Source organism: Propithecus coquereli, unplaced genomic scaffold, assembly GCF_000956105.1.
Source record: "Propithecus coquereli isolate 6110/MARCELLA unplaced genomic scaffold, Pcoq_1.0 Scaffold114, whole genome shotgun sequence".
NCBI classification, from domain to species: domain Eukaryota; kingdom Metazoa; phylum Chordata; class Mammalia; order Primates; family Indriidae; genus Propithecus; species Propithecus coquereli.
This window is the reverse complement of record NW_012135414.1, coordinates 4,075,726-4,099,281: the sequence shown is the minus strand read 5'-3', so window position 1 is coordinate 4,099,281 and position 23,556 is coordinate 4,075,726. Positions and strand designations below refer to the sequence as shown.

The following is a 23,556-nucleotide window of genomic DNA, read 5'->3' as shown; positions in this document are numbered from 1 at the left end:
TAAAGCAGTCTTCCTGTTTTATCCTCCCAAAGTGCTGGGATTATAGGTGTCAGCCACCACCATGCCCAGCCAGTGCCTCAGTTTTCTCATCAGGACTGTAAGAATTAAATGAATAACACATACAAAGTGCTTAGAATAGTGCCTGGCACATATTAAGTACCTAATACGTGTTAGGCCTTATTATTAAACCTAAAACACTCAAGCTCTGCACTGCACCCATCTGTGTTCAAGCCTGCATGTTTCAGGTAGTCTGTGGTCCTAACAGCAATAATAAAGTACTGTTTTAATCACTTTTTGCTTGTTATTAACTTGCTTTACTCTTCATAGCGACTCTTTGATGTAGGGATTGTTACTATCTTCATTAAGTGTAAGAAAACTGGGGCCAAGTAACTTGCATAAAGTCATAGTAAGTGGTGGGCAGGGACTTAAATCCATGTCTTCTGGGCCCTGTCAATTCATATTCTATATGCTGCACATAGTTCTGACTTTGCTACTAATTTTGTGTCCTTAGACAAATCACTTCGTTTTTGGGCTTCAGGGACTGAGTTGACTGTACCAAGAAGCATCTTGGGAGGGGGGATGAGTGGGTTAAAGGGGAGTATGTTTAATTTTTTTGACTTTTGGATTCTAGACCATGTTATGGAGGTTGTATATAGAAAACCTGTAATATATTCCTAGGGGGAAGAAATGAAAATTATTATAATCACTAAGTACTATCTATGAAATCTTATTTGAATTTCTTAATAACCCTTTGAAATAAGTATTACTATCCTTTATCATGGATGGGAAAACTAAGGCTAAAAGTGGTCAAGTGATATCCCTAAGCCCATTCTGTAAGTTGGAGGGCTAGACTTTAAACCCATTTGGTTTACTCCAAAGCCTGTTGACTTGATATTACACAATGCTACTTTAAAGTTTTGAAAGACCACGTGGAACCTGATGGTTGATATCCCTGAACTGTTAGCTGACCTTAAGTTTTTTAATCAGATAAATACATGTGTACATAGTGCCTTATGGCCCAGGTGAGCATTTTTACTCAGCAACACACTTAGCTGTCAGTGGCTAGCAGTATGTGGCTGCTAGACATGGAATGGTTGAGTTCTCCACAGGCACCTTCACAGGAAACATAGGTCTCACTAAGAGCCTGTTTTGAACAAAGTCCTTCATACTTAGGAAAATAATTTTTAAATGTGGCTTTGTGGGTGAAGATTAATTTTTTTACTGGCATATCTATTTCTTGTGTCCTAGGTACTTTCAAGTTCAATACGGATGCTGCTGAGTTCATTCCTCAGGAGAGAAAAAGTTCTGGTCTAAACTGTGACACTCAAAGGAGACTAGACTCTAATAGGATTGGTAGAAGAAATTACAGTTCACCATCTCCCTGTCACCTTTCCAGGCAGGTGCGTTATGATGACATCTCTGCTGTTCATCAGCACAGCTATCATTCTTCAGGAAGCAAACCTAAGAGTCAACAGATTTCTTTCCAGTCCTCTGCTTCTAATAAATCACCCAAGAGCCATGGCCTTCAGAGTCAGCCTTGGCAGAAATTGAGGAGTGAGAAGCACCATATCAGAGTCAGGAAAGCACAAGGTCTCACTGACCAGACCTCAGATACAGCTGGCTTAGAAAGTGTGACCAGATCAGAGAGTGGGACAAACCCCAGAGAGCACAGCCCTTCTGACAATGAGAAGGAAGCTGTCAGTGCAGATCCCAGGGGGGCAAAACCCAAAAAAGCAACGCAATTTGCACACAGCTATGGTAGAGGACCAAAAGTCAAGGGGAAACTCAAATGTGACTGGGGCAACAGAATGACTCCAAAACCTGAGGATGCTGGATTTGAAAATACCAAACCTGTGGGGGTTTTCCACCCTGACTCTTCAGATGCATCTGTTAGAAAAGGAGTATTGGATGGTTATGGAGCCAGACGAAATGAGCAGAGAAGATACCCACAGAAGAGGCCTCCCTGGGAAGTGGAAGGGGCCAGGCCACGACCAGGGAGGAATCCACCAAAACAGGAGGGCCAACGGCATACAAATGCAGGACTCAGAAGCATGGCCCCCATTCCAAAGGATAATCTCAGTGAAAGACCAACAAAATCTGCCTGTGACAGTGGGAACTTGGCAGTCATCAAGTCTTCCAGAAGGGTTGACCAAGAGAAATGCACTATACGGAGGCAGGATCCACCAGTAGTATCTCCTTTCCCCCGAGGCAAACAGAACCATGTACTAAAGAATGTGGAAACACACACAGGTAAACCTACCTAGATGGGTGTAAATATTTTGGTCTTTGTTTATTTAATTTTTAAATAATAAGTACTATATTCATACAATTTAGAAACCAAAAAGCATAAAAAGGTACACAGTAAAAAGTCTCTTTCCACCTTTATTCACCATCTGCCTGGGTTCTACTGCCACCTGCTGTTCCCCTCTCTCTAGTAGGTAACCACTTAGTTTTGTATATATCATAAGCAAATGCAAATAAGGATTATTTTTTTTTCGCAAATAAGGAATTTTGTGAGGCTATTTTTAAAATGCAAATATGGATGGTTTATCCAGTTACAAGAGTTTTTTGAGTTGTGAAAGCGTGAGTAGGGGATTGTAACATATCTACCTCCTCTGTTGGTTTCATCCTGCATCATCTCATCTTGTCTGCTTAGTTACAGAGACCTAACTGATTTCAGCATCTCTAAATTTCTCTCTTTCAGTTCATCTCTTACACCGGCATCAGAGAGCAATCTTTCCAAAACATTGAACTGTGTCATTGTCCTGCTTAATTCTGTTTGGTCCTCATCACATACAGATTCTGGCTTCTGCCTTACTCAACAATCCCATCTTCTGCTGCCTCAGTATCCACCACATTTTATTCTCTGGATTCTATACTGTTTTTTTTTTTCATGCTGTTGCATGCAGTTCCTTCTGTCTAGAATTTCTATCACTCAACTCCCTGGTGAATTCTTACTCATTTTTCAAAAGCTGCTTTAGTCACATGCTCAGGAAACCTTTCTCACATCTACAGATAGCATTAATCCCAGCCCTTACATGTATGTCTTTCTCTTACATATACATGCCTCTATTACAGAATTTACTCCTGGAAATCATACTTTGTTTATGTGTCAGTGCCCTCCACTATTCTGTAAGCTCCTTAAAAGCAGAGACTGTATCTTTCTTTTCATTTTTGTAACCATACTGCCTAACACAGCTCTTGGAACATACTAGGAACTCAGCTCTGATTGTTAGCTCTGACTGTTAGAGTTAGAGTTCATCCTTACATTGAACTCAAGGCTTCTTTCCTATAAATACTTTCTATCCTTTGGTTCAAGTTTTATCCTGTGGAGCAGCGTAGCAACTAGTCTCTCTTCTCCAGTTCCCCTCCCCGTCATTGCAAATCAGCCTTTTGCAATATTTGAATACATCCATCATTTTGCCCTGACGAGTGTATATTTCATTAAGGTTAATTAGCTTCATTCCACTAGCTCTTCCTCATAGACCTTCACCATCTTGGTATCCCTCCAGCTTAATGTGAGATACAGCTTAACCTATGAAGCCACCACCTGCCCAGGGCCTGTTTTTATACTGGCCAGTAGTTCTAGTTGCTTACTTCACCAGGCAGTCCTTGGAAACTCAACTTGTATGTGAAGCAAAGCAATGTTGTTATGCGAGGGTTGTTTTTGAATCCTTAGGGCTGGTTAATAATTTCCTATTGCTTTATAATGATTTACCACAAATGTAGTGGTTTAAGATAACACAAGTTTATTCTTTCACAGTTTCTGTGGGTCAGGAGTCTGGATATAGGTTAGCTGGGTTCTCTGCTCAGGGTCTCACAGGGCTGAAATTTGGCCAGGATATGATCTCATCTGAGGCTCAGGGTCCTCTTTAATGCTCACTGGTTATTGGCAGGATTCAGTTCTTTACAGGTATAGGACTAAGGTTCCTGTTTTGCTAGCTGTTAGCCAGAGGAGTCATTTTTGGCTCCCAGAGGGTACCCACAGCTCCCTGCCATGTGGCCCTGTTCACAACATGGTAGTTTGCTTCTTTGAGGCTACCGGAAAGCATCTGCTGAAGCTTAAAATCTGTCTGACTTCTTTCTGTAAGCTCGGACGCTTTTAAAAAAGCTCTCCTACTGAAATAAAAAAAAAAAAAAAAAAGAGCTCTCCTAATTAAGTCAGGCCCACCCATACTCAAGGGGAAGAGATTATACAGTGTGTGCACACCAGGGGGTAGAAGTCTGTGAGACTATCTTAGAATTCTGCCTAACAAATCTCTCTGGGCCTTACATCCTCACATTATTCACATTCTTGAGAACACTTCATTTATATTTATTGCATAAATCGCTATGTGCCAAACACTGTACAGGGAATACTGATGGAGTTTACATTCTGGTAGGGAAGACAGACAGAAAGCAATTAAATATTTAATATGTCAGGTGGTGATAAGGGCTAAAAAGAAATGTAATGCAGGTTAAGAGAACAGAGAGACAGGGATGCTATTTTTTTTTTTTTTTGAGACAGAGTCTCACTCTGGTAGCCGGGCAAGTGCCATGGCGTCGGCCTAGCTCACAGCAGCCTCAAACTCCTGGGCTCAAGTGATCCTCCTGCCTCAGCTTCCCAAGTAGCTGGGACTACAGGCATGCACCACCATGCCTGGCTAATTTTTCTCTTTTTTTAGTAGAGACGGGTTCTCACTCTTGCTCAGGCTGGTCTCGAACTCCTAAGCTCAAGCTTTCCTCCCACCTCAGCCTCCCAGAGTGCTAGGATTATAGGCATGAGCCACCGCACGGGGCCTAGGGGTGCTATTTTAAGTAGGTTGATGTCTTTGAAAGGAGGCATTTGAATAGAGACCAGAATGAAGTACAGAAGTGCACTATTTGACTCTCTGGAGAAAAGCCTTCCAGGCAGAGGGAGGAACAAATTGAGACGGGGGTGGGGCATTGTGAGCTATGAAGAGGGGTTAGCAGAGGCTGAGAAATAGCAGGGGGTAGATAATGTGATGTGCTTAGATTTATTTGATTCTGACTAAGAAGATGAGAAGTTTCTGGAAGATTTTGTGAAGAGGGATGGTATGACCATATATATATCATAAAAAAACATATAAATGTATGTATATATTTTTTTTAGAGACAGGGTCTCACTCTGTCACCCAGGCTGGAGTGCAGTGGTGTGACCATAGCTCACTCCAACCTTGAACTCCTGGGCTCAGGCAATCCTCCCGCCTCAGTTTCCAGAGTAGCTGGATTACAGGCACACACCATCACACCCAGTTAATTTTTAAAAATTTTGTGCTGAAACGGGGTCTTACTGTGTTGATCAGGTTGATAGATTGGATGTTGGATACAAGAGAATGACAGAAACAAGGATGAAGCCAAAGATTTTGTGCCTGAGCAATTTAGAAGAATGGAATTGGCATTTAGTGGTAAAGCCTGGGAGAGGAAAAGGCGTTTTCTTAAAAAACTTGTTAGTTTGGAATAATTTCAGATTTATAGGAAAGTTGCAAAGACAGTACAAAGAATTCCCCTATATCCTTCACCTATCTTCCTCTAATGTTAACATCTTATATAACCAGAGTACCTTTGTCAAAACTAAGAAAGCAATACTGGTACAATAGTATTAACTAAACTACAGACTTTGGATTTCACCAGTTTTTCCATTTATGTCCTTTTTCTGTTCTAGGATCAAATCCAGGGAACTATTTTGCATTTAGTCGTGGCTCCTTAATCTCCCATCTGGGATAGTTTAGTCTTTTCTTATAGGAAATGGTGTTTTTCCTTTTGTTTTATTTACGTCTTATTCAAGGAATATAAAAAATTTGGTTAAATTTACATTGCCTCAAATTTGACTTCCAAATGAACATGTTAAGTAGGGAATTGGATATGATATAAGGCATTCAGGGAAGAGATCTGGACTAGAGATTTAAATTTGGGAATTGTCAATATAGAGATCATATTTAACAGACTAGAGGACATCACCTAAGGTGTGAGTGTAGTTAAAGAAAAGTTTGAGAACTGAGCCTTGCTATACTCCAGTGTTTCAAGGTTGAAAAATGGGGATCCAACAGAGGAAAAGGGGAATGAGTAGTAATTGAGCTAGGAAGTGAATCTTGTTCTAAATGCCAAATAAAAAGATTCAGGGAGGAGGGGATGACCAGTTGTGCCCAATGCTACTGATAGATCCAAAAAGATGACAACTGCATATTGACTATTTGATTTGACAATGTCAAGGTTATTGGCCTTGATAAGGACAGTTTTGATAGAGTGGTGGAGGTGAAACCTTGATTGGAAGGGAGAGGATCACCCCAAATATAAGTTTCCATGGTTATTTAAGAGCAGTCTCTCATTCTGTACTAAAAGAACCTAGCACTGCTCTTGTTCTCTCAGACTGTCTGGATCCATCATTCAGTGAGTGGTAACAAAATGCCCTGTTTCTGCCATGCTTCTGCTCTTAATTGACCTATGCCGTTCTCACAGTTCACTACTTCTCGGAGTCTGCTGTTTTCCTTTATCTCACTTATTTTTAGTTTCTGGAAAATGGGAGGAGCACGCTCTGTCTTCCTCAGTGCCATTTCTTTTTTTTTTTTTTTTTTTCCTTTGAGATGGAGTCTCGCTCTGTCGCTTGGGCTAGAGTGCTGTGACAGTCTCCCAGAGTGCTAGGATTACAGGCGTGAGCCACCGCATCCGGCCCCCAGTGTTGTTACTGAGCCATTATTCTTCCACCTTTGTGTCAAAATCCCTGCTCCTTTGAAGCTAGTTGCTACAACACCTTTTAGCTACATCACCTTCCATGTCTCCTTATCTTTGTCATTTATCATTCTCCAAATCTCCCAGCCCCAGCCTTTATTTAGTGGTGTATCTTGCCTATATCTTTTCTCTACCCCAGTGGTTCTCAAAGTATAGTCTTGGACCAGCAGCCATCAGTAACACCTGGGAACTTGTTCGAAATACAGGTTTTTCGGCCTCACCTCAGACTTATCAAACAAATTCTGAAAGTGAGGCCCAGCAATCTTAATTTTTTAACAAGCCTCCAGTTGATTCTAATGCATGCTCAAGTTTGAGAATGATCTACCATAAAACCTGCTGTTTTTCTGGGTGACTTTAGTGATCATATGGATTGTACCATCCTCAAGTTTTTTGATCTTTTCAACTACGATGACCTTCATCTTCATTTCTTCTCTTCAACAACACCCAAACCCTGGGGGTGCCTATCTCTGAAATCTTAAAGTCTTATGTTCCACTCTTTGACCATAACCACCTGTCCCGGCTCTCAGTCTCTTGCACCTACTATTGGTTTTGTCAGCCCCCAGCCCTTCATTCTCTCTTCAGGCTGGGCTTTATCGTAAGTTATTTGAAGTATTACCCCTCTGCCAAGCCATTTGACAGAATCCCATCCCTGGAAAATCTACCTTTCTATTCCAGCATCAGGACAACTGAATGCTATTCTAGGAAATCACGTAACCATGCAGATTTGGTGCAGCCGCCTGTTCGTTCACCTTCTTAGAGAAGCCTTCCTGATCACCTTCTTTAAAACTATAATACTTAAACCCCACTGCCAATGTTCACTATCCTGCTTTTTTGTTTTTTTTTCCCATAGCACTTATCACTATCTGATGATGGTACATATTTTTATTATTTGTTAATTATTGTCTACCTTCCCACAATAGATAATAAGCTTTGTAAGGACAGAAGATTTTTGCCTGTTTTGCTGACTATGTATCTCATTATACACAGTCTCATTATATTGCCCAGGCTGGTTTCAAATTCCTGGGCTCAAGCAGTCCTACTGCCTTGGCCTCCCAAAGTGATGGGATTATAGGCATGAGCCACCAAACCCAGCCTAATTTGCATTTTAGTAGTCTTCCTCTGGCTGCTGTGTTGAGAATAGACTATAGTAGAGCAAGGGCAGAGGTGGGAACACTAGTTAGGAGGCCATTGTAGTAATCCCGGTAAGCTAAATGTGGCTTGAACCAGAGGGATAGCAATAGAGGTTGGATTCTAGATATATTTTGAAAGTAGAGCCAACAGGATTTGCTGACATATTGAATGTGGGATATGAGAGAGAAAGCCTTTGGAAGGGGCTTACCAGTAATTTCTGAGTTATTCAAAGGTGGTAGCCATCACCACATCCCTATGTATGTGCATCCTAGTGGTCAAATTTTACTGCAACTGGATTTTAAAACAATTATAAAACAATACTTATTTATTAACAAGCTCTAAACTTGATGAATAAGAGAAACGATGAAAAAGATAATCTTTAGGGTAAAAATCAAAACAACATACGATGTAGTATTTTTAAGTATGTTCCTTACCTCACTTACTTTTCTGTGTCCTTTACTTCTAAGTCCATTCTATTCTGGAATGATCAGTAGACATTTTCTATAAAATTCACCCCAAAAATAATTCTCACAGATTATTCCTCTGTCCCAATCAGCCTCTTGTATATAGAAGCCTCAAACTTAATCTCTCTCATGAGCTCTCTTACTTAACCTCACCAGAATCTTCTACATGGAACATGCTAACTTGTAGAAAATATAATTAACTTTGTTATTCATAGATGTTAACCTATACAGGATAGGGTAGCCCTACTTTTAATAAAGAATCTAAGTCTTGTTCTTTGGTTTTATAATAGAATTCAGTTTTATGATGTATTCATGTATAATCTAAAGCAGGTAGGTTTCCCTTTAATATCAGCCACACGAAGTATTTTTATTCCAGGGAGAGAATAAAGGGAGAGAGCTATTCAGAAATTTTGGGATGCCTGCAGCTTTCACGGCAAGAGATAATAAAACAGACTAGGTATCACTCATTTATTCATTTATTCAACGAACATTTATTGAGCACCTGGTATATGCCAGACTTTGGAAATATTAATACTACATTGAGCAAAGTAGACAAGGCCCTGTCCTTTGTCACAAAGATTACAGTCTCAGGGTATTCTGTATTTCTTTTGACATTAAATTGAACAATCAGAAAATAATCGTAAAAGAGCCAATATTACAGAATGATTGAAATGTGACCCTTTGAGTCAGATAATGGTGAGTTTGAATTTTGAGTTTTAAATTTCTAATTCTGTGACCTTGGGTGAGTAATATAATCACTTGGAGCCTTAGTTTCTCTTCATATTTAAAGTGGAACCTATGTTACAGCCGTGTTGAGAGGATTGAATAATACGTGTAAAGTGCTTTAGCATAGCACTTGGAATGTTGTATTTGAGGTCAGTTATTTCTTTTAACCTATTTGGACCTGAAAACAACAATAATACTAAGAAATATACACATGTACATACACATATACACTCAGCTTTGAGATTGCCTGGCTGTGCTGGGATCCAGAAAGACTTTGTCATGATCATGTTTGAGGAAAAAATCTGGAAGTGGGTGAAGGTATTCAGGAATAAATCTGGGAGGATTCTTATGATGCTATACACTGGTTTCTGTCACTAGATGGTGAGCTCTTGAAGCCAGACTCTGTGTCTCCTTCAGTCTGGTAACCCTACCGAAGGGCTGGTGGTAGACACCAACCATGTCTTTGTTGAGTGAGTGTCTAAAGACTTTCATGGCAATTGCTGGAACCATGTCACCATCCATGGGTTGTTGGAACCTGCCCAGGCTTAGGCTTCTTACAGCTGATCAGTGTTGCTTCACAAACTCCTGCCTAGCCTAAATCCATGGGTCTGTTAGATTCAGGGCTTCCTGGAATCAGAGAATGCAAGGCAAGATCCTATAGTGCTCTGCCCCATGCATGCTCAAGCTGTGTTACAAGGAACATTTGGCTACTCTGGTATTTTCCTGGGCAGTTGCTTAGGAATGTTTCCTCAGTTGTGGGTATCCCCATCTGAGTGTCTCCTTCCTAAATCCTGTACCTCAGCATATTCCTGCTCCTTCTGAACAGCCAACCACATTGCTCAGAATCGTATATCCCTTCAAATCTCTATACCTTTATTCTTCTCTCAAATGACTTACTGATCCTTGGTTGACTGAAGTAAGGAATGCTTTTCTGTGTTTATCATTTTGTTTTGTTTTGTTTCATTAAACAGGTTCTCTAATTGAACAGCTAACTACAGAAAAATATGAGTGCATGGTATGCTGTGAATTGGTTCGCGTCACAGCCCCAGTGTGGAGTTGTCAGAGCTGTTATCATGTATTTCATCTGAACTGCATAAAGAAATGGGCAAGGTCTCCAGCATCTCAAGCAGGTGAATTATTTTTCTCTTCTGAGTAGTTATTCTTATTTATTTGATATGTTCAGGTTTAAACCTACCTTTAAAAATACTGTTTAATTCCACTTAAATATTTTTGTCTGCAAAGAGCGTGTTACCTTAATCATATGTTTCAGATGACCAGAATTCAGCTATAGATCTTAAATAAACTAGCTAAACATAACAATATTAAATTATATTTAGGTTGTGATAAAATCAGTTACTTTTATTGAAAATGTTAGCATTTTTCTCCAACATACTGATTTTATTTCCTTTGGATATATACACAGTAGTGTGATTACTGTATTGTATGGTAATTCTATTTTTAATTATTTTTTTCTTATCTCTTTTTTTTTTTTATTTTTTTTAGAGACAGGGTCTTCTTTTTATGTTGCCCAGGCTGGTCTCAAACTCCTGAGCTCAAGCGATCTTCCTGCCTCAGCCTCTCAAAATGGTGGGATTACAGGCATGAGCCACCATGCCTGGCCCTTTTTGCATTTTTAAAGTTTTATTTTTGTGCGTACATAATAGTTCTGCATATTTATGGGGTACATGTGGTATTTTGATACAGATATACACTGTTTAATGATAAAATCAGGGTACTTGGGATATCTGTCATCTCAAACATTTATCATTTCTTTGTGTTAGGAACATTTCAATTTCTCTTTTCAAGTTCTTTTGAAATATACAAAAAATTATTCTTAACTGTACTTGCCTTATTGTGTTACCAAACACTAGATCTTATTCTTTTTACCTAACTATATTTTTGTACCCATTAACTAATCCCTCTTTTTTTTTTTTTTTTTTTGAGATAGGGTCTCACTCTGTTGTGTGGGCTAGAGTACAGTGGCCTCATCATAGCTCACTGCAACCTCAAATTCCTGGGTTCAAGCAGTCCTCCTGCCTTAGCTTCCTGAATAGTGCATGCCACTATGCCCAGCTAATTTTTCTGGTGTTTTTTTGTTGTTGTTGTTTTGTTTTGTTTTTTTGGTAGAGACAGGGTCTCACTATGTTGCTCAGGTTGGTCTCAAACTCCTGGCCTCAAGTGATCCTCTTATCTCAGCCTCCCAAAGTACTAAGATTATAGGCCCGAGCTACCACACCTGTCCACTAACCACTCTTTATTGTCCTCCACTCTGCTTCCCACTACCCCTCCCACCCTCTGGTAACCGTCATTGTACTTTCTATCTCCATGGTATTAACTTTTTTAGCTCTCACATATAAGTGAGAACATGCAGTAATTGTCTTTGTGTGCTTGACTTCTTTCATTTAACATAATGTCCTCCACTTCCATCCATGTTGTTACAGTAGCTTTTATGTAAGTAGCAACTATAGAAAGCATTTCTTATATAGTTTGCTTTTGAAATTTATGGAAAGCAATTATTTAATTTACCTTTAGGATATTGAAGTTGCTTCTGTCTTTCACAAATCTTCTCTATAATATATTGTAAGCTTTTCCCAAAGTATACTAGTAGTCTATTCTATGGATAATGCAAATGTTATTAATAGTATGCTTCCTAAACTATTGATCTCTAATTCAAAATGTATAGGTTTTTCTGGATATACTCAAATATTTCGGCCAGGCGCAGTGGCTCATACCTGTAATCCCAGTACTTTGGGAGGCTGAGGTGGAAAGATTGCTTGAGGCCAAGAGTTTGAGACGAGCCTTGGCAATATAGTGAGACCCCATCTCTACAAAAAAATTTAAAAATTAGCTGGGTGTGGTACACATGCCTGTAGTCCCAGGTACTCAGGAGGCTGGGGTGGGAGGATTGCTTAAGCTCAGGAGTTCAAAGTTGCAGTGAGCCATGATCATACCCCTGCACTCTAGCCTGGGCAACACAGCAAGACCCTGTTTCTAAAAAGTAAAACTAAAACAAAATTTTACCCTATTTTTTTGAGCCAAGATTCAGATGATGTTGACATTAGAAAGAAAACAAAATGGATACCCACTTGATTCACTGTATTTTCTAAAAGTCCTTATAAATATAATCCCAAGTGCAGTATTTAAGCAAAGCATTTAGTGTTGTGAATTTGTTTCTTTTTTTGGTGGGGGGAGGAATTTGTTTCTTAAATGTCTGTCATACTTAACATTGAAATTACTACCCCTGCTTCAAAATTGTAGCTTCTTACAGATTTAAATTTTTAAAGATTACATGTGCTTTTTGAAAGAAAATTCATTTGGCTTATTCCCATTTTTCTTGACAGATGGCCAGAGTGGTTGGAGGTGCCCTGCCTGTCAGAATGTCTCTGCACATGTTCCTAATACCTACACTTGTTTCTGCGGTAAGTTTGTTTCCGTACACTGGAGTCTCTTTCACTTCATATATTGAACTTCAGTTCCCAGTCCAGGAGAGGTGGTCTGCTGGGGATGTTTTAGAAGTTACTAAGACTTCAAAGCTGTAAGAGCCTACAAGACCATACTCATGTGGTCCATCACATAGCTAGAGTCACAGCCTTTGTGCCCTTCACAGACTGTTCTGGAGATGGGCCTTCTCATCATGCCAACCAGGCTCATACAGCTTCTGAGCTGTGGTGCTGGTCTCCCTGGTCTTAGCTTGAGACTAGAGCCGACCAGGTGGCTGAGACAGGTATGGACATGAGCTTCCCTCACCCCTGGCTGTAATGGCTTTTATATTCCAGATTTGAGCAACATGAGTAAAAAGTAAAAAGTGGTGTTTTTTTGTAATCCAAGAAATAAGTCATTGGCATTTGTAATAAACAGAGAGATTTTCTATAAACCAGCCTTACAAACTCTATCCTTGCATCCTCCCTCTTTACGGAATACTTCTTCCTGTTTTTGAATAGCTCAGTTCCCCTATATATTAGGAAAAATTTTCCATGATCCAGATGCTTATTCCTACTGCTAGCCTGTTTTTTGCATGTCTTTTTTTTTCTTTCCTGCCTATCTTTTAATGACTAGCCTTCTCCATCTAGTTGTTGATTTTTCAGATTTTGTTTCTTAACCATTGGTTTCCCTTCTTGAACCATTGCGTTTTTGCTCTGTCCTTGTTGCCAGACTGAAACTGTATTATTCAGAAGTCATCAGTGACCTCTTCCTAATCATATCTAGGGCTGATTTAAGGGTTCATAACCTTTTTGGCAGCATGACAGCCCTTGACACCTTTGACCACCCTTCTTGAAATGACTAGCTCTTCTTGCATGCTCTCCTTATTTTTCTAATCAGCTCATATTTCTCCTTTCCTGTTACTTAGCAGCTTTCACCAAGAGTTAGTCATTACTGTAAACTCTTCTAGATTCAGTACCTCAGTGAACTCATTGACTATCAGAGTGTTTTCCCCCTGTTTTCTTTAAATTCTCATCTATTGTATCATTTAAGATCTGACCCCAAATGCCTATTCCAGAGGAAACTTCCCTTTGTTATCCCCTCTCTCACTTTGGCCACTCTTTTACGTGGAATCTGCTGGTCTTATATATTTTACTGTCAAATTCTGAGGCTTTTTGTTTGTTGGTTTGTTTGTTTTGTTTTGTTTTCCTTTTTTGAGACAGAGTCTCACTTTGTTGCCCAGGCTACAGTGCAGTGGCATCATCATTGCTCACTGCAACCTCAAACTCCTGGGCTCAAGCGATCCTCCTGCCTCAGCCTCCCTAGTAGCTGGGACTATAGACATGTGCCACCATGCCCGGCTGATTTTTTCTGTTTTGGGGGTCTCGCTCTTGCTCAGGCTGGTCTCAGAACTCCTGTCCTGAGGCAATCCTCCCGCCTTGGCCTCCCAGAGTGCTGGGATTAGAGGCGTAAGCCATTGCACCCAGCCAGGCTGTGATTCTTTATGGAAATTAGTTTGATGGCTGTATGTGAGTATTTTGGTGCCTAAACAGTTTGGGGACTTAAAATAATACAAAAGGGCCAGGCGCGGTGGCTCACGCCTGTAATCCTAGCACTCTGGGAGGCCGAGGCAGGCGGATTGTTTGAGCTCAGGAGTTTGAGACTAGTCTGAGCAAGAGCAAGACCCCGTCTCTACTAAAAAAAATAGAAAGAAATTATCTGGATAACTAAAAATACATAGAAAAAATTAGCCGGGCATGGTGGTGCATGCCTGTAGTCCCAGCTACTCGGGAGGCTGAGGAAGTAGGATTGCCTGAGCCCAGGAGTGTCAGGTTGCTGTGAGCTAGGCTAACGCCACGGCACTCACTCTAGCCCGGGCAACAGAGTGAGACTCTGTCTCAAAAAAAAAAAAATAATAATAATACAAATGAAGAATAATAAAGGTCTCTAATGAATGGGCTAGAAAGGGAAAGGTAAACAGGAATTAATAGCAAAGGAAAAAGGAGGAACCCAAATGTGACTCCAAAGTTTCATGCTTTTGGAACTGGTGATACCAAGGAAAAGAGCAGATCAAAGGAACAAGGTTTGGTGGGAACAGTGAATTTAGTTTAGAAATGTTGAGTTGGAGGAGTGGGCAGGACATTCAGTGATAGATGTCCAACAGGCACGTAGGAATATTTGAAGATCAGGACGTAGGGATTATGGCCACAGTTGAGGAAAGTGGATGAGAACCAGTGGGTAAAAAGGGTAAGAAGTGAAGAAGGGATGTGATACAGAACCCTGAAGGGAAAAAGAAAAAACCCATGATGTAGAGTCAGGGAAAAGAAGTGGAGCCATTGGAAGATGTTAGGGGAAAACCAGGGCACTGTGTTGGAGCAAGAAAGCACAGAGGCAGGGAGGCTTTTGTAGTAGTCTGGAGCTGCAGTTTTGCCAGTAGAGAGAAAAGAGCTGACGTGGGAGAGGAGATGAGGTGAGAGATACTGTGTAGGAAAAATTGACAAGATTTGGTGATTAAGTAGAATGTTGAAAAAAGAAGAGGAGTCAGTGATGATTAGTTTTTGAGTGTGACTCTGACAGTGATGCTGACAGAAGTAGGGAACACTGAAGGAGGGGTTGGGTTGTAGATGGAAGACGTGAACTTTGGCTATGGGTAAAATCAGTTTAAGATGATTGTGAAACCCCAAGCAGAGATGTGCAGCAGACGTTTGGACAAGTGGGACTGAAACTGAGGATTCAGGACAAGGCAGAAACTGTAGATTCGGGAACCAGTGACCTTTGGCGTGTTGAACCTCTCAGCATGAATAAAATTTCTGAAAGAGACAGTATAGAGAGAAAAGCAGAGGCCTTGGAGTGGGGATGACTGTCTTTTAGTGTGCAAATTGCCCAAGTGTGCAAATTGCCCAAGTGAGGATGAATTCCTCAAGGGCAAAGAGGATTCTGTGCCTGTTTTACTCTTCCCTCCTCTGCACTAAGTGCATGGAAGATACTCAGTCAAGATTTGCAGAGTGACATTGATTATAAAATTATAGCCCTTTTGTACCTACTTTACAGCTTGTGAATAGGCGAGTTCCTACTACAAGAGGGTGTTTATGTTCTTTCCATCTCTTACTGTCTGCTGCCCTTCCCCTAGTATTCTTCTCTTATTCCCTCCTCTGATCTTTACAGCAGCTTTTTCCATATCTGTCCCGAGACCATTTACAAAAAGCTTATCTGTAGGTGTTTGTCTCAGATTAAATGTGTCCATTAGTCAAAATGGCATTTTCATAAGTAAAAATGACTTTTTATTTATCTTTCCTGGGTAATCCGGAATTTAAGATTTATCATACTCAGTAAAGCTGTTGATAAATAGCATTACATTCATCTTTTTATTTTAGAATGTGAGATAATACATTTGTTGAACTAATGAAAACCACACTAACGTTTCATGCTGCCTAACTATACTGTACTGTTTCATTAACATTGAGGATGTGGTTGAAGTTTGTACCATTGACTCTCTGATCTGATATGTTTTAGGCAAGGTAAAGAATCCTGAATGGAGCAGAAACGAAATTCCACATAGTTGTGGTGAGGTTTGTAGAAAGAAACAGCCTGGCCAGGACTGCCCACATTCCTGTAACCTGTAAGTTGGAATGCTAGACCCCTTGGGATTCCTGGTGGATATGCTTTGCTGGTGGCTTTAAGTACACATATCTGGTTAACATGTAACTTATCAGGGTGAAGGGTGATATGGGACCATTTACTGAGCACTTACTCTGTGCCTGGCACTCTACATAAGTTAATTTGTTGAGTCATTACCACAACCCAGTGATGTATAGTTATTTATCATTTCCATTTACAGATGAGGCTTCGAAAGGCCAAGTATCTTGTCCAATGTCACAGTGCTAGGCCATGGTGAAGCAGTGGTTTCCAAAGCCAGTGCTCCTTCCACTGTATTACACTGCTGGCTTCTAAGAAGAAACGAGACTCATATATTTTATCCCCCAGTGATATGCAGGTCCAAAGAGAATGTATAGAACAGCCTTCTGTCTGGAGAAAGACAATTGTTTAAGGTCCTATCAGACAGTGTTTTGAGAATGTGAATCTTTTCCCTGCAGTAAATAGCAAGCTTTAGAATGTATCCAGTCAGCTTCTAAATAATAAGAGAAATACACAGTAATAGAGAAGCAATTGATCAGTTACAATCCTGGGTTCTGAACAGCTATAGTTTTAAAATTTCTCCAGGTGATTCCAATATGTAGCCAGTGTTACAGCCACTGCTCTCAAAATTAAGAAAACCTGAGATTGAGTCCAGGCTTCTGGGATATTTGAAAAAACCTGGAGTCACCCACATTGACCAGCAGTTTATCTATCAGTCTAAAGTTATTTAAATGTGCAACCATGAAAATTATTTCACCTGAAAGGTGAAAGAAAGGACTGGGACATATGTGAAATACAACTACTAAATAATGATACTCATCTTTAAAGAAACATGCTTAACCTTATGTCTACTGTCTGTCAAAATGGGTCACCTTAAAAGACTAGGCACTTGTTCCTGGGTTGTTTTCAGTGTTTAAATCTTATTTAAAGATTATTAGAGCTGGTTTAGGAGTCCTATTAAAAAAACTAAAAAACCTAGGCATACCACTTTATAGGTACACTTGTATTTATATCAAATTCTGTTACTGACCTGATTAATTAGACTTGGCTCTGATTGACTTTTAATTCCTAAAGGATTGTGATTTGCCATCACTTAGAATGCCCCCTCCCCCAAAAAAGTTGTAGAAGTTCTCAAAATGTTTTAAGTAGTGGTATTTCTGTACCAGTGTATAATTTACCAGGGTGTCTGCTTTGAAGAGGACAGTATTTATTTGAATATTCAAATTCCATTTTGTAATTGTTTTTCTGTTGGTCTCTATAACATAGCTCCTATAAAAAGCATTCTATTCAGGGATCTAATTCTGACCTATAGCAAGCATATCACTCAGCTCAGTTCTTTCCATGGCCCTGTGTTCTGTCCCTATGTTACTTACTAGCATGCCTCCCCTCATGTCAGCCTTCTTTTCACTGTTCCATTGTTAAACCAGTGCCTGATTATTACTTCACTAGCTGATGAGAAAATGTATGTACTTCTCATGGACCTAGTAGATTTGAGCTCTGTTAGTTTGCTTAGATTCTGATGTTCTGTAGGACCATATTGGCCATCCTGCCGTTCACCTGAGTAGCAAGCTATTTTTATGCCCAACACACCTGTAAGTGAGCCAAGACCATATTTGAAAATGTCATCTTTAGCTGTCAGACTCAAATGAAAACAGTATTCTGCTTGGGCTTTATTTTTCCAGTTAAATATTATGAAGTGATAACGATGCCACTTTTTTCTTCATAAAAATATAGTTGATATCTTTTAAAAATAGTTTAATCAACTTTAGACAAATACAAAGACATTTTATAGTAGCTTTATTTGTTGCTCATTCATAATAGGACCCAGTTGGAACAGCTTTCTTCAAGTTTAGATTCATGTGTATGGTCTATTCATTGAAGCCTTTCTTTTTCAGTCTCTGTCATCCTGGACCTTGCCCACCCTGCCCTGCCTTTATGACTAAAACATGTGAATGTGGACGGACCAGGTAACGTTAGAATTGCACTCTAAAGACCTTACTCAGTTTCCACATGGATGATTTTCTTGTGAATTTCTTTTTCTTTTTCTTTTCTTTTCTTTTCTTTTTTTTTTAATTTTGAGACAAGGTCTTGCTCTGTTACTCAGATTGGAGTCCAGTGGCACAATTGTAGCTTACTGCAACCTCAAACTCCTGGGCTCAAGCAATCCTCCCACCTCAACTTCCTGAGTAGCTGGAACTATAGACATGTGCCACCATGCCCAGCTAATTTTTAAACAAATTTTTGGAGAGACAGGATCTTGCTATGTTGCCCAAGCTCATCTCAAGTGATCCTCCCACCTTGGCCTCCTAGAGTGTTGGGATCACAATTGTGAACCACTGCACCCAGCCGTGAATTTCTAAAGTAAAAGATTCGTAGGTAGATATAAATAAATGATAGATATAAATAGTACTTCTCTATAAATAGTAGTTTCCTGTACTGCCCCGATCCTATTTTACCATCTTATAAGTCAGCAGAACCCAACCTTTTTGGCACTAGGGACCGGTTTCATGAAAGACAGTTTTTCCACGGACTGGGGTGGAGGTGGTGGTGGGGGGGTTGTGGAGCTCTGCAGCCTGGGGGTTGGGACCGCAGTTATAAGTGATTAAGAAGTTGTGTACTCAGTGAGATTGTGAGCTTACCCATTTCAGGTGAAATGCCAAAGCCACAGCAATTTTTTTAGCCTCTAGTGGGTGACAGAACCAGGAGTTGAACCCAGGTATGTTACTATCCAAGAGGCAGGGATCATTTTCCTGTGCCTAGCACAGTAATGGGCATCTAGGAGGTTTTCAGTGAATGTCGTTGAATGAAAGATTAAGTGACCCCAGAATGCACCCTCTTTTCATTATAATACAAGTTCTCTGGCATCATCAGTGCAAGAATCACTGATAGCTGTGGAGTGCCTCTGAGGCCCAATAAGATAATAAAAATGATTTCTGAACCACGAGATGAGATGGATCATGTAGATTTTCAGTGGTGTGTGGTTGTTTAGCATTTACTGAACTTAGCGTGGCCTGAGATTGACATGTAGGGTTCTGGGTCACAAAGGTCAGATACTGGCTCTGCCACTGATTGGTTGTTGATCCTGCGCAAGTTGCTTGGTCTCGATGAACCTCATTTTTCTTATCATACAGTAGAAAAATAATAGTTTCCACCTCAAGGGGTTAATGTTAACCATGGTGCTAGGCAAAATGGTAGCATGATAGGTCAATGTTAGCCATTATGCTGAGTACTGCAAACTGATCGTCTATGTATTTAACATAAATATATAGTTGAAATGGGAGTAGGGGACAGAATAAAAGTCTTCTTATAAGACAGTAGACTCCAAGTGCTAAACCATTATCCTGGAAACAGACCTGAAGATAATTGTCTAAAAATACTGGCCTCATATCCTCTAGCCAGGAAGTTGGCAAAATCAGGATATTTAGTAAAACAAAACTAGAATGATTTCCCCACCCTGAATCAAAGTCACATACAGTATGTTCTAAGTATTGTAGCTGCATAAAAAGCCAAAATGCTGGTGTCAGGAAAATGCCATTGTGCTTTCAGTGTGGATATGTCAGATCTGGGTACATTATAGCTGCCCTTCCCTCTCTGTCTGAAAGGTACTGTGGGAGGTCCAGGCAGAGCTAGGCACAGAACCCAGATCTTCTAAACCTTCCTCCAGGGCTTTTTCCCCATAGAGCACGCTGCTCTATGGAACTCAGGAGACGATAGCACATTAAAAAAATACTTAAGAATAGCCTTCGTTTCCTCACTGGTCAGAAAATAGGGGAGAGAGAAAGGCAGGATGGAAAATAAGGAGAAAGAAGAAAGTGGAGAAGGGAGAGTAATTGAGGAAATAAGAATTGGAGGCAGGAGACATATAGAAAAAATGTAGGAAACGAGGTTAAGAGAAAGGTTTAGTAGGGTTTGAGGGGAGGGTTTGAGCTTCAGTGTTAGCTTAACAGTCCAGCAAGAACTTTTAGACTGATGCGTCTTCACATCTCCTGTCTTTACAGGCACACAGTTCGCTGTGGTCAGGCTGTCTCAGTCCACTGTTCTAATCCATGTGAGAATGTTTTGAACTGTGGTCAGCACCGCTGTGCTGAGCTGTGCCATGGGGATCAGTGCCAGCCTTGCCGGATCATACTGAACCAGGGTAAGTGGTGAGCACACGAGCTAGCAATGCTTATGTACTTTTCTGAAACATTATTCATGGTTATCATGATACACATCAATTGGTCTCAAGCCTGGAGTCACAGAGATTCTATTCAGCTCTGATACCTTGAGTGGAGAGAACTAGAGATAGAATGCTTAGATGATTTTTATCATTTTGCTTACATAATACCAGTATAGGTCAAAGTCCTATATAATTTGGACTATAGATTTTAAAATGCTATTTTAAAGTAACTGCTTTAAAAGGACCTAGAAAGGCCAAAATAATCTTGAAAGAGAACTTGAAAGACTTAAACTACCTGATTTAAAGACAATAAAGCTACAATATTTATGACACTGCAGTTATTAGTGTAAAGATAAACTAATAAGCTGAGTGCTATGTTCCCAGCTACTTGGAAGGCTAAGGCAGGAGGATTTGAGGCCAGGAGTTTAAGACCGCCTGGGCAACATAGCAAGACCTTGTCTCTTAAAAAAAAAAAAAAAAAAAAAAAGACTAATAGATCAATGGAAGAGAATAGAGTCCAGAAATAGATCCACATATATACAGTCAATTGACTTTCAACCAAGGTATTAATCCAGTGGGCGAAGGAAAGTCTTATTAATGTTACTAGAACAACTGCATATATGTATGGGGAAAAAAAATGAACCTCAACCCCTATCTCAGTCTTTACACAAACATTTATTCTACATGAATCATAGATATAAATATAAAATCCAGAAACATAAAGCTTCCAGACGAAACTATATGTATATTTTAATGACTTTGGCATTAGGCAAAGATTTCATGGACAAAACACTAACCATAAAAGAAATAATTGATAAATTGGACTTTATCAAAATTTAAAATTTCAACTCATGAAAAGACACTTGAAGGCCGGGCGCGGTGGCTCATGCCTGTAATCCTAGCACTCTGGGAGGCTGAGGCGGGTGGATCGTTTGAGCTCAGGAGTTTGAGGTTGCTGTGAGCTAGGATGACGCCACGGCACTCTAGCCCAGGCAGCAGAGTGAGACTCTCTCAAAAAAAAAAAAAAAAGGACACTTGAAGTAAATGAATAGGCTGGGCCTCACACCTCCTAGCAATCTGGGAGGCCAAGCATGGAGGATTGCTTGAGCTCAGGAGTTCAAAACCAGCCTGAGCAAGAGGGAGACCCTGTCTCTACTAAAAAGAAATAGAAAAAATTAGCTGTGGTGACGCATATCTGTAGTCCCAGCTACTCGGGAGGCTGAGGCAGGAGGATCACTTGAGCCCAGGAGTTTGATGTTGCAGTGAGGTGTGATGACACCATTGCACTTTAGCTGGGGCGACAGAGCAAAACTGTCCCGACCCGCGGGGTAGTCAACGCGGACCCTGGAGGGGGGAGTGGGAATTGGGAGAGGCAGGAGACACAAGAAATGGAGACAAGACAGGAGTCTGATCAAGTCTCGTTTATTGGCAGTAGGGCAGAGGCTTAAGTAAGGCAGAAAGAGGAAGTAACAGTAAAGGGGCGGTGCTTTCCGAGGCTCTGGCTTTCCAGCCAAAGGATTTCCATATAAGGAAACCCTCAGGCGGCTTTCAAGGGCTACGTCATAATGGGTAAATAGAAACTTACAAGCTCTTTCGCGGGCTTTTGCAAATGCGCGGGCTCGGTCGGCCATTTTAGATAAGCAGGCCGATCCACATGGCTCGCGGCCATCTTGGATAAGCAGCTGCCGGGCCTCATGGCTCCGGACACAAAACTGTCTCAGAAAAAAAAAAAAAAAGAATAGATAAATCATAGGTTGTATCTAGAATATTTAAAATATTCCTATAAATCAATAAAAAAAGATGAGCAACTCAAAAATGTGAGTGAAAGACTAGAACAATACTTCACAAAAGAAATTATAAAAATGGCTGAAAAACACATGGAATGTGCTTAACACCTTTAAACAATAGAGAATATGCAAATTGAAACTATAATAAGAGTAAAATAGTATAGTCACTTTGGGAAACCGTCTGGCAATTCCTCAAAAGATTAAATATAGACTTAGCATTTGACCCAGCATTTCTACTCTTAAGCATATACCCAAGAGAAATGAAACTATGTGTCCCCACAAAACTCGTAAATGAGGCTGGGCACAGTGGCTCATACCTGTAATCCTAGCACTTAGGGGAAGCCAAGGCAAGAGGATCACTTGAGGCCAGGAGTTCGAGATCAGCCTGAGCAACATGGCAAGACTCTGTCCCTACAATGGATTATTATTCAGCCATAGAAAGGAACAAAGTTCTGGTACATGCTACGAAGCAGACAAACCTCCAGAATATACTAAGTAAAGAAGCCAGTCACAAAGGACTACATATTGTATGATCCCATTTATATGAAATATCTAGACTAGATAAATCCGTAAAGACAGAAAGTAGGTTAGTGGTTGCCTAGGGCTTGGGGGATCGTGGGATGGGGGGTAATGGCTAAGGGGTTCAGCGTTTTTTTTTTTTAGTTAATGAAAATGTTCTCAAATTGATTGTGGTGGTGGACACACACTCTGAATATACTAAAAGCCATTTAATTGTATACTTTAAGTGGGTGAATTATGCAGTGGGGGAATTATGCAGTGTGTGAATTATGACAAAGAAACCACAGTGAGGTACCTTTTCACACCTGCTGGGATGGCTAAAATAAAAAAGACTCATGACCAAATGTTGGCAAGGGTAGAGCAACTGGCAACTCTCATACATTGCTGGCAGGTGTGTAGAATGATACACCCACTTCTAACAACTATATGGCAGTTACTTATAAAATTAAACCTTTGTGTATACTATGAGCCAGCCTTTCCACTCTTAGATATTTGCATACCTAAGTCATAAAAAGACTTGTACAGGAATATATGTTCATAAGAGCCCCAAACTGGAAACGACCCAAATGTCCATCAGCAGAAGAAGGAATAGATAAATTATGGTATTTTCACACAGTGGAATACTACTCAGCGATAAACAGGAATGGACTAGTGACATTTGCAACAAAATAGGTGAATCTCAAAAACATTACATTACATCAAAGAGGCTAGATACAAAAGAGAAGTTACTCTATGATTCTATTTATATGAAATCTAAGAACAGATAAAACTAATCTTTCCTAATAAAAATTAGAAAATGATTGCTTAGAGGTGGAAATTGGGAGAAGGGACAAAGAAATTTTCTCAGTTGATAGAAATGTTTGATATCTTGTTTTAGGTGGTGGTTACACAGATGTATACAATTATCAAGGCATATCAAACTGAATGCCTAAAATATGTGTTTATTACATGTTAATTATACCTCTGTGGGAAAAAAGGGAATATT

The 23,556-nt window shown here is 40.1% G+C and overlaps 1 protein-coding gene across 3 annotated transcripts in view; it reads left to right on the top strand.

The window, feature by feature from the left end:
* Nucleotides 1–23,556, top strand: part of NFX1 (nuclear transcription factor, X-box binding 1) — a 77,434-nt gene that overhangs the window by 2,587 nt on the left and 51,291 nt on the right. For all 3 annotated transcript variants that reach the window (XM_012656495.1, XM_012656487.1, XM_012656504.1), the window contains exons 2-7: nucleotides 1,249–2,250; nucleotides 10,022–10,180; nucleotides 12,392–12,469; nucleotides 15,984–16,089; nucleotides 18,002–18,073; nucleotides 20,105–20,244. In XM_012656495.1, coding sequence (XP_012511949.1) covers nucleotides 1,249–2,250; nucleotides 10,022–10,180; nucleotides 12,392–12,469; nucleotides 15,984–16,089; nucleotides 18,002–18,073; nucleotides 20,105–20,244 — 1,557 coding nt within the window. The remainder of the gene's footprint in view (nucleotides 1–1,248; nucleotides 2,251–10,021; nucleotides 10,181–12,391; nucleotides 12,470–15,983; nucleotides 16,090–18,001; nucleotides 18,074–20,104; nucleotides 20,245–23,556) is intronic.